General features: G+C 35.6%; 1 protein-coding gene across 2 annotated transcripts; it reads left to right on the top strand.

Annotated features, from left to right (window-relative positions):
• The first annotated feature begins 3,924 nt into the window (after positions 1-3,924).
• Positions 3,925-10,698, top strand: LOC113697574 (pre-mRNA cleavage factor Im 25 kDa subunit 1). 2 transcript variants are annotated; one of them, XR_003449899.2, is made up of 12 exons: positions 3,925-4,233; positions 4,327-4,372; positions 5,947-6,040; positions 6,159-6,232; positions 6,301-6,387; positions 6,485-6,595; positions 7,185-7,881; positions 8,005-8,129; positions 8,891-8,949; positions 9,217-9,339; positions 9,986-10,140; positions 10,250-10,698. XR_003449899.2 is itself a non-coding variant. In XM_027217253.2 (7 exons), exons 1-7 carry the CDS (start codon positions 4,061-4,063, stop codon positions 6,938-6,940), a joined length of 657 nt encoding a protein of 218 aa, XP_027073054.1. In that variant the 5' UTR covers positions 3,925-4,060; the 3' UTR covers positions 6,941-7,169. The 2 variants fall into 2 exon arrangements, 1 of the variants encoding a protein (XP_027073054.1); XM_027217253.2 differs by lacking the exons at positions 7,185-7,881; positions 8,005-8,129; positions 8,891-8,949; ... (1 more) ...; positions 9,986-10,140; positions 10,250-10,698 and adding an exon at positions 6,869-7,169.
• Positions 10,699-11,585: the final 887 nt, after the last annotated feature.

Genomic DNA, 11,585 nt, shown 5'->3' with positions numbered 1-11,585 from the left:
CCCCCCCCCCCCCCAACAACCCCCACAACAACAAAAAATATATATGTATGTTCTCTTTTTTTTTTAGGAAAACTTTTGTATACTGCTCAATAATTGTTGTGCTATCACCATACTTTATCCGAAGACTGAAGTCAGTATCCTTAGGAATATGCATAAGCACGAGCTGACGTATTTGATTCGGCTGAAGCCGAACCTAGGACTTGCGAATAGTTAATATAGTAAAAAAAAAAAACACTGGAAAATGATATACAAAAATTCACTTTTAAAGCTGAATAACAGAAATGGAAATTCTCAAAAGTTTTACTGTTATTTCCACGAATTGCACATTGACTTTTGTCTTTGTTTTGGTTCTTGTTCAGGGCCTATCGGTTGGCAAAATTCATTTTGTACTTTTTCCTGAACCGTAAAACTAGTAGTGTATTTAGAATTTTTTTAAAAAAAATAAAATAGTGTAATTAAGAAGATTCTTTTCCTCCCGTCTTTCTACGGCAGCCTTTGAATGCTTTTATGTTTTTTTTTTCTTTTTTCCTTTTGGCTGAAACTTTTTAATCCCTCTTTATGATTTTCTTGTCCTCTTAGCTATTTTTGAGGTGGTATAATTAAGATAATTTCTCCGGGAGCAATTGGATTTATGAGAGAAAAAATAATGACATTGCTACAAGGGAAAAAAAGTATAAATAAAATTTCTCTTAAGTTTACTAATCATTTTCAATTAGTTGACAAAACACAATTTGAATTGTGAATACCAGCCACCATAAATTGTTATATTGCCGAATTGTGGAAATTCGTCAGAAGATGCTTCTGTTTTTTTCCTCCCATCGTCACAAAATGTAGGATCTGTCTAATTAGCATGATTTTTTAAAAAATTTAAATATTGTTTAACTTATATCATAAATACAAATTTTAATTATTTTTTTATTTCACATAGATCACATAATAAAAAATGCTATAGTATTTTTTCAAACACTTTTTTTTTTCAATTAATCTCCTATCCGAATACATCCTACGTACACTTACAAATCTACAATGGAACAAACAAAGGATATACTGCATGAATTAGTAGGAAAAACATGTCATTCGGATAGTTTTGATTAGGAATGTAAACGAATCGAGCCGAACAGAGTTTCAGTCTAATAGAGTTGAGTCTCAATATAATTTTATCAAACTTGAACTCGACGAGTTCAAAATGTCAAGATCGAGTTTTAAAAAATAGTTTATTTTATTTTTAAAAATAAATAATAATAATAATTTTTCTTAACAAATATTAAAATATTAGAAATATATATATAATTTTACTATTAAAATAAGATATATATATATATAATCGAGTTTGAACCGACTCACGAGCTAACGAGATTAGTATTTTTAAAATCGAATTCGAAATCGATTTCAACTTGGTCAGTTCGACTTCGAACTCGCGCTGCTCGCGATCAACTTACGAGCGGTTCGATTCTTTTGTAACTCTAGTTTTGATGATTGAAACTGGATTTGGATAAATGGATTCTCCAACTAAACCAATCCAAATTCCTAATTATGATTGATTTTGCTTAGCAGCTTAAACATTTCATGTATATAGCTTCCTCAATCTTTTATTATTTTCCTTTTCGCACATGTGAACTCAGATTATTTTCTTCCCCGCAGCCGATTAGGCCCTACACCTGACAAAGAAAAGTGTTGAACGGAATTGTGGAAGTAGACTTCTTGTGATGTTTTTCATTGGTCAGAATTAAGAAAATTTGAAAAGGACGCCATAAATACTGCTGGTCTAATATAAAGAAGAAGACAAATGTGTTTTTTTTTTCTTTTTTTTTATAATGACAAATGTCTTACTGTAGGACTAGTCCATTTCGATTAATTGTAATATCATTCAACGTACCTGAACTTTATAAAAATATTGAATGTAGTTCTCGATTTGTTCAAAAAATACAGTTATTACCCAACAATTTGGTGGGCCTCTCAGCATGCCCTCTATTTTATTTAAGAGATACCTTAAAAATTCCTAGAGTTTTCTGGACCAAGAGTCAAGTGGTAATTGTGTTATTGTGAAAAACACCTAATGTGGATTAAAAGAGAGGTCGAGTCGTGGAGAGATTCAGGTTTAAGAACACTTGCACACAAAAGTTTTTATCTTTTATTCAATGGTCACCGCTAATCGATTTTGGTCCCAAATCTTTGGGGTTGTATTTTCCAATAAATGTTGGTTACATTTCTTTATATTATTTGTACCAGTAACTAGTTTATGGTCTCTTTTTATCCACTGTGATAAAGGGAAAATCTTTTAAAATGTCTTTTACATTTTGCCAAAATGAATTTTTTTGTCATTTATTTTTAAAATATTAATTTTACATATCTAATAAATTCAAATCAAGAAAATTTGGTCATGATGTAGGTTTTTAATCACTTTTTACCTTGAACCAGTCGCATAATTCACACGTAGTTTTAGGGGCAAAAAACTATATATCATTTATAGTTAAAACAAATAACCTGATTCATATTCATTTTTTTGCCTCTAAAAAAATGAAATTTGATCCGAACTAAATATTCATTTTTTTTCTCTAAAAAAGTAAGACCTAACCCAAATTATATTCATTTTTGTTCCTAAACAAATGAAATTTGACTTTTTTGTACCTAAAAATGATCACATATGAGTTTTGTGGTGATTTCAAACTAAAAGTGGTTGAAAATTTATGTTGAGACCAAATTTATAAAGGACGTAAAAATAATATTTAAAAAATGAAAGTTGAAAATATTCATTTAGCAAAGGTATAAAGAGTGGTTTAAACGATTTTTCCTTACAATAATATAAGAAATCTAAGGCTAGGGTTGAATAGCATAGCTAATAAGAAGAAGAAGAAGACAAAAAATAGGGTAAAAAATCTTAGCGACCACTAAACTATTGGTCGAATCATGTTTTTGCCATCAAACTATTTTTCGTTAGTAACTGGACATTAGACATTAGTAAACCTGTAACCATTTAGTTGATAAATTGCTCTTAATCTATGAAATTAGCAGTTAATCTATGAAATACGGTCACGTAGTTATTGGACAAAATTGCCTCCCTGCTTTACCACATGTATTGCTAATTTCACAGATAAAGAGCAATTATTTACTAAATGGTCACGGATTTATTGATTAAATTATTTAGTGGTCAATTATTAACTAAAAATAGTTTGATGGTCAAAATATGATCTGACTAATAGTTTAGTGATTTTTGAGGTTTTTTGTCCAAAACAAAGTACGATCAACATCAATGACAATTTGACAACTCTATGCGGTAAGAAGGAGGTATCTTCGGCAATCAGAGAATATGAAATTGATTTACTCGACTTCCTGGGCCACAATAGACTTGAAATGATCCTAGATCACCTCCCTGTTTCCTTTGTTACTTGAAATCCTTTTTCCACAAATATTGAATTAGGGTTTACACTTTGTAAAAATTAAGTAAAATTAGGTTTATAAAAGACATCATACATATAAAAAAAAAGAGAGAGAGAATGAGAGATTAAAGGAGTCTAACCTGTGATCCCAACTTTGAGTTGATTAGCGGAGGAATTTGATTGCAAATCGAAAATACAATAAAAAGAGAAGGAAGAGGCAAAAAAAGAGGTGAATAACCTATTTTTATTTGATAATAGGTAATGGTTACAGGTTATAACAGGTTGCCAATTTTCATTAATGAGGTGGCGCAATATGGTGAGCCGTCAGGAAAGATTAACTCTTTTTTTTATAGCAAAAAATCTGCACCAGCCCCTCCACTTTCGAAGTGAAACAGTACACTTATCTGGAAACTTCTGGGCCGATAGGCCCAAACGTCACTGTTACTAGCGAGTATTATTATTATTATTTTTTTTCCCGCTCTCAGCCTCCGGTTCTCTCAGGAATGGCCACGTTCCTTTCCCACTCCTCTTTGACAAGATTAGTCTACAATATTCTATCCTCCAAGCTCCTTCACCGATGCAGCTGGGGCTAATAAGTAGTGGTACTTTACCTGGTCGTTTCTTCTCCCTTTTTATTTGTCCTCCCAACCGCTTGCAGATTGAATAATACAAGTTATAGAAAGATGAGTAGGGATCATCAGACTGATTTACCACAGGTACAAAACAGTAGTAGCGTGCAGAATTACGGTAACGTGTTGGACATTTACCCGCTGAACTGCTACTATTTTGGCTCCAAAGAAGCTGTTCCGTTTAAGGACGAGACTACGTCCGATCGTATCCTTCGAATGAAATTCAAGTACGATGATAGATAGAGCAAATTTAGTTTCAACAATTTTAATCGTCTGTAGCTGTGGTGCTAATTTAATTTCTATCCATTGTTGAAATTCAGCTATGATGCTCATGGATTAAGGACCTGTGTGCAAGCTGTAATGCTGGTCAGAACTCCATTTAACTCCTGCATTTTTAACTTCTCCTTTTACAATTGCTTGTGAATTTTTGATAGACCTTGTTAAGTGATCGATACAGCTGATGTATTTTGTGATTTTTGCATTTTCTTAACTTACTCAATGATTTTTTTTTGCATTTTCTACTTACAGCTGATGTATTTCGTGATTTTGGTTAAGTGATCGAGGTGAATATTGTTTTTTGTCCCCGGGAGAGGGGGAGCTTGAGATACTATCTGAGATTTCGTTGGCTAATGTTTGTATGTTTTTTTTAAACTGTGAATAAGAATGAAGGAATAATTTTAATGTAATAATAATAATAAAAAATTTAATGTAATAAGGGGTCATGCCTGGTAAGATTTTTGCAAATATTACTAACATTACTCTTTCTGAAAATAGACTTTATTCCGACAAAATCATGTTAAAAATCTGAGGCATTGAGGAAGGATTTGATATGGAGTTGGCGGGTAAAGGAATTTAAGAAACAAAAAGGAAAATAGAACAAAGTGAGAAGAAGGTGATACTGTCAGCAAAATTAGTTCTGTCTGTTATCAAGCATTTTCGCTTATGTTGGTGAGTTACAAGTTATATACTGAGAAAACCTTCCCCATCTAGTGGCCTATTTATCAGCTTGACTGTTGAATGGCCGGTGGAAAGTTGACCTATGCTGAAATTTAAGCATTGATTGGAGTATCTCTTTGTTTTTTACACAAGATGTCATGGTGTTTGGCCCTGTGAGATCGATTAACTGTAATGGTTTATATATGTGAACCAACAACTAAATGGAGGCACTCGTCAGAAAAAATCATATCCAAATAGACAAGTATTAGGCTTTATTCATAGCTGAACATCAGAACCGCACCAAGTCTTTCGCACTAAAGTTTGTGTTTCTGATCTTCACTTCCCAGTATCAATGAAAGATTGAGGCTCAATCTGTTTTTAAGTGTCCTTAGTTGGTTTGCGCCATTATAATGATCTTTCAACTTTTCTTTGGTTCACTAGAAGCAACAGATTATGGCTTTCCTGCAGTTTCTTCTACTTACTTTCAATTTTGAGGAAAAATGTGGTAACATTCTATGTTGATATCTTGTTATATACAACTGTGTGAGGAAACAAGTTTTAGAGGCCCATTGATGAATTGGGGGTAGCAGTCCTCAGCTTGATTGAGCCTTTTTTCAGTTAATAAAGTGGCTGTTGTCAAGCCTGATGTCCTAGCATGTTCTATAGATATACTTGAAATTAAAATTGTTGTTGGACCTGTTTATTATGATCTGAATATCTCTCAGGACTAAAAGGGGTTGAGCTACAATTAGGAGGATTTGGAATTTTCTTTGCAAATACCGTAGGTCAAAATGCTGGTTTAGGAAATGATAGTCTGCACCCCTGTGGAATAATAGAGTTCATAGTTAATGTGTCTCCATCAGTGTATGATTCCTATATGTATAGTGCAATTTGTAGTTTCTATGAATGCGAGAGATGGAGTATGAGGCCATTTACTTTCCCTGACCTAGATTACTTGTGTAATTAGTTCTTTTATTGATGAATAGATAAAGTAACTGTTACAGGTTGAATTGTTCAAGCACCCCCACGTATTGCTGTTGCAAGCACGGAACTCGATCTATAAGCTTCCAGGTGGTCGTTTGAGGACAGGTGAATCAGGTATGTGCTTTGTTCTGGGATATTCTGTTAACTCTAGTTATGCATATATGGAGATCAAAGCTTGACCTAAAATCGTCATATTTGCAAGGGTTATATGTATAATTTTGTTATGCTCTAGATATACAATGCTTAAAGCGCAAACTATCAAGCAAGTTATCTGCTGTTGGAGATTGTAGTGCGCCTGATTGGGAGGTATGCAAATGCTTGTCATTCACTTGATAGATATACTTGTTCGGTGCACTAATTAGCTGAGTGCTCAGGTGGGCGAATGCCTTGGTATGTGGTGGAGGCCTGATTTTGATGCATTACTTTATCCCTATCTGCCACCTAATATAAAAAGGCCAAAGGTAATTGATGTATTTTTCATTGGACTGTGGATTTGTTACCTACCTGGTACAAGTTCTTGAGCTCCAAGTACCTAAACTCTGACGTCTGCCTCTATAGGAGTGCACAAAACTCTTTCTTGTGAAGTTGCCTGAGAGTCAGAAATTCACGGTACCGAGGAATCTCAAGCTTCTTGCAGTACCTCTATGTCAACTTCATGAAAACCACAAGGTATTGTTCCTTATTGAAGACATTAGTGTAATAGTAGAATTTTATGGAATTGATACGTTCAGGTAGTTACGAGGAACAATTCTGCCACGTACTTTTGAAAACACACGAATTTGAAAATTTTGAGAAATTCCAAGTTTCCGTTGTGGATTCCTCAGTGAGCCACTCCGCGTCCAAATCAAGCCCTGATAATGTTGTAGCCTGTTTTACAGCCATATTTGTACAATTTCTGAGTCATAAGTTGGGACTAATGCATCTGATGGTTCTTTTATGTAGACTTACGGACCAATAATATCAGGAGTACCGCAGCTGCTATCCAAATTCTCCTTCAACATCATAGAGAGCTGAAATTTTTGCACTAGAAATTTCCTTGATATAGTGTGGCAGCAATTAGAAACTACATCATAGGATTATGACGTACAGTTATACAAATCACTTGTACATGTGAACTGGATCTCTTTTTTTTTGTTTTGTTTTTTTCCCACTCTCTTTCTTGTCAATATGTATTTATGGATGGTCTCAGACTCATGTATTGCTCCGTTCTCCTGCATAATGCTATAGACTGAGTTTAAGATTTTTTCTTTTTCTAAAGTTCATAGTTGCAACAGAAGAAGTGGAATTTATGAGCATGTGAAAGAACATGCTCATCAACATAACATACAATGCACCAAGAGGTTTCGTCGTCGTCACGTGCCGCGCACGTGAGCTGTGTAAGTCTGCGCTTCTCCAAATGCTCCATTGGAATGGTTCGGGTAATTGGGTCGCCCATGGGTTTTCTGCTTTGGAATGGATGGCCGTACCAGTTCCTTTCCTTTCCCAGCTCTCACAGCTGCATTGTCCAGAGCTAACAGTAGAGCTTCCTCAAGAATGGTAATTGGTGTGATTTATCATGGCTGTGTCTTCCGATGTCGTCCGAATTCCAAGACGGGTTGGTTGTGCCCTTTTTTCCTAGGGTTTTCTCATCTGCTTTTTTCATTTCCATTTTCTGAAATTGGTTGTGCCCTTGAACCCGTTCCCCTTTTTGAGCTCCTTCCTCTCACCGCCTTCTCTGGCCAGCTTGATTGCGAGCTTGGTTTCATCTTCTTCGTGCGTTTTAAGCTCGGTCTCCCCGAGTTTCTTTTACTGGTGCATTTTTCCTCTGCGTATTTGCTGCGTATCCTTTTTTCCTTTGATTTTGCTTTTCTCGTTGGCTTGTGAAGGCCACCGAATTTCTCATTTTCTCTTAAATGTGGTCTCAAACAACCTTTTCCATTCCAAATCTGGGCGGCTCCGCAGAACCCTAATCCACAGTAAGCTCTCAAACCTTCAGCCGCCGCAGCTTTCTTTTTCTTCTTCTTCTTCCCGTGCTGCGCTATTCTTTACAGACGCTTGTAGATGGATAGCTGATTGTGATTTGTGTGTGAAATGTGCAGGTTAAGGAGGGAAAACGTAAGAAGAATCAGCAGCGATGGCGGTGCCTTTGCTTTTGAAGAAGACAGTGAAGAAAAGGGTCAAGAAGTTCAAGCAACCCCAGAGCGACCGAAAAATCTCCGTCAAGGTATATCACCGTGATTCACTTGAAAAAAATTGTCCTTTTTAATTTTTTTAATATTTTAGGAAATGCACTATATAAGGCATTTGCAGATTGATCTTTATTTTCGTGTTCTGTTTGCGAAATGGGAAAATGATTGGTGAAGCTTAAAGAAAATGATAAGAAATGTAAAGGAACTAACTTGGAATCTTTGATTAGGTTTAGATTTTGTTTTGTGTTATATGATTTTCTCATGGCTATTACAAATCTTGGAATCGTCTTGCAAAAGTAGAATTTGCTGTTCATGGGACTGACTATGAAGGCCATGAAAAGTCATTGGTTTTGTTAAAGCTTCAAAACTTGTGGTATTGTTGCTCCTTTGAATTTTGAGTAATTATGGTCTTAAATTTTATAGCACTGATTTTTCATGGCTCTATTTGAAAGCCACTTAAAACCCATTAAAGATGCCTGCTTTGCAAATGTTGTTCATAGGATTAGTATACATTTGAAGTATTTATCAAGATGTGAAAGAATTCTTTTCTCTTTCATTTCTCTTTTGTATGAGGTGTGCTTGATTTTTTATAACTCCGTATGTTTGTTGCTGCCTATTCATTGAAAAAAGGAAATATATGGTACCTTAGTTGTTCTTAAGTATGTCTTCAACTATGGTGAATTAAATGCTGTAGGTTTTCTCCTGTGACTTTTCCTTTCCTTTGCTTTTTCTTTGTTATATGTTCTCTTACATACTGTACTTTGTTGATGTTGTTCTTGGCGTTTTTATGATTTAGGTTATTTTACTGGTTTTCATCCTAGCCTTGTGCATTCGGCTTTGGAATCTATAGCAAAGGTTCGTTTTGTGTTTTTTCCCTTCTTTTGGAATCACCTTCGGAGGTTTTTCATGCTCTTTGTTGATTTGCTTAATTTAAGGTTTTTCAGTTTAGGATTTGTTTAGTTGATTTGCAATTTTAAGCTTTTATATTGTACTAAAGAGTTTTGGTTTGGGCTGTCTTTTCTGCCTTTCTTAGCAACGGTCTGTTTATGACCTTTTTTTTCTCCAAAGGTCACCTTGGTTGTTGGCCCCTGGCAGTTTAACCTGTGTTTTTTTGTTCGGTAGGAATGGCTACTGCTACTCCTTCGGGTGTTGGTATTGCCTCCCACGTGATCTCTCCCTGTCGATCCATCTCTCATCTATTGTGCTTGTTTCTCCTGATGTTGAGGCAAACCTCCTTGATAGTTGGTTAGTGATGTTTCTTTTGTTAATTTTCCTCCATTGCGCCGTTGTCTCGTCTTGATGCATATATTCTCGCTTTCTTTTCTGATTTAGGTGTAATGATAATGTCTCTAAGTTGGTTCGTTTGGTTTTTGAGGGGTGTGCATATGCAAACCCTGCTGTCTTGCACCCCCCTGTTCATGATTCGACTATTACTCCCATCTATTATGTTTTGTCCTATGATGCGTTTGTTAGTGCCTTTGCTATTTCTTGATGCTTTGGTATACTTTATTTTTTCAGGTACTGCCTTTGTTTATATTTGTTCTTGTTTGATAATGCTTTTGTTTGGATATCATGATTGGGAAACTGCATGGATTAAGGGTCGTGTAGAAGTTGCTTGGCCATTGTTCACTTTTTGGCATATGGCCTGTCCTCATTGTTATGAGCTATATGATTTTTCTGCCACCCTTGGAATTCTATACCTTGCTTGAGGTCAGGGAATGTATGATTTCCCTAGGTGCATCGTGGATTTGTTATTAGTTACTAGTTTTTAAAAAACCTATGTATTCCTTGGTTTCCTTTTTTTTTGGTGGTTAATGTTATTTTTGTTATAGAGCATGGGTCTGGGTCACTTTTCATGATGATACTGGGTGTGTAAACGTTATTGCATTAGGTGTCGAAGCTGAGAAGCTAATTGGTGTAAGCGCGCTTGACATGTTTGAGGCTGCTGACGATGAGGCTATGTGTTGCTCTATTCTCATGCATAGATACCTGAACTTGGAGATTTGCATAGATACCTGAGCTGACGATGAGGCTATGTGTAGCCAGGTCATTTGGATTTGTCATTAATGAACTTTCTTTTATGCAATTTTAATGGTCTGAATTGTCTACATGGATTCTTGAATTGCCACTTTATTTCGATTCAACCTTTTTGCAGACCTTTAAGTTGTACCATCGTGTGGCTTGTCGAATTGAACGAACCAGGCTCCTATGCTATTTTAAGCGTTCATCCGATGTGATCAACAAAGTGACGTGCACTAAATACGCTGTTGTTGCTTGCTACCCAGTTTAGAGAGGTTGTTTTTGGATGCTTATTTCTTGTGCAAATTTTCTCAGCTCGTGAACTTCTTTGAGCTTGTAGCGGCGTCGGTATTAGTTTTGAGGCTTATATGCTGTTGATACTAATAGTAGTATTTAGTGGTTCTGTTCTTTTTAAAAAATTTGATTTGGGATGCTCTGTTATGCTGCCAGCTCAGAGCCTTTCTTCTTGGGCTGAGTTCTTAGGCAGCAGTAGTATTTGGAATAGTGATATGTAGACTGTAGACCACATGTTTGTTACTTTAGACAATTCATTCACTGGACAATTACTAGACTTTGTTTTGTTTCTGCGTATCTAAAACCTAAGATCTTTGTATAGTTCTTTAGCCTTTGGAGTTTTAAGCAACAAACATTCCTTCTGTCCTAGCTGTTACTTTTGTTATTCCCACTTACTACATCTAATAATAAAGTCAATGTCCTTTTTATTTTCAAAATTATATATACCTTTTCAACAAATATTAATCACACATACCCGAAAAGTAAGGTGAATTCACAATCATACTCAAAAAACAATTGCTTCAAAATTATATATACCCACTACATATGTTTTATGGGCATGCATGATAAATTATCACAGGGCTTACCGCCCGGTTCATGCCTCCTAGTTTGTTATTATAATATGTCTGGAGAAATTATCCTGCTACATCAGAGATTAAAAAAAAAAAAAAAAGGATGTACCAGGAAGTACGACCGGAAGGTGCGGGATCTCTATGTTCGTTTGTCAAGTCAACAGGTAAAAGTTTGTTGTCAGAAACGCAAAATAGATTAGTAAAAGTTGAGCCTACTCCGAGTAAAATTAGAGGTTGATTAATTGGAAAAGTCTGCAAGAGGGCGCCGCTTGATTGTCAAAAACGAAAGTGGAGGAAAAGGTGTAACAATGAAGATGGAAATGGGTTGGTGGTCATTTTGGGTTTTTGACGCCCACTTTCAAGCGTTCTAGCTGACCAACAACCGATAAAAATACGACGAGTCTGCGAACGACTCTGGATCGCATAATAAAGCACGACAAAGAAGACTAGACTTTGACTTAAAAAAGTTTCAACCCCGGTTTCCATATAATACAAGCAGTAAAAAGTTTTAACCCCGGTTTCCATATAATACAAGCAGTAATTCCTTGAGACTCCTCCCTCCCATTGATGATTGATTCCCCCAGGTCCACCCCCTTCCTTTTTTTT

This window comes from Coffea arabica, chromosome 6e, assembly GCF_036785885.1.
Source record: "Coffea arabica cultivar ET-39 chromosome 6e, Coffea Arabica ET-39 HiFi, whole genome shotgun sequence".
NCBI lineage: Eukaryota > Viridiplantae > Streptophyta > Magnoliopsida > Gentianales > Rubiaceae > Coffea > Coffea arabica.
Note: the sequence above shows the minus strand (reverse complement) of the source record. Positions and strands in the feature narration are given on the sequence as shown.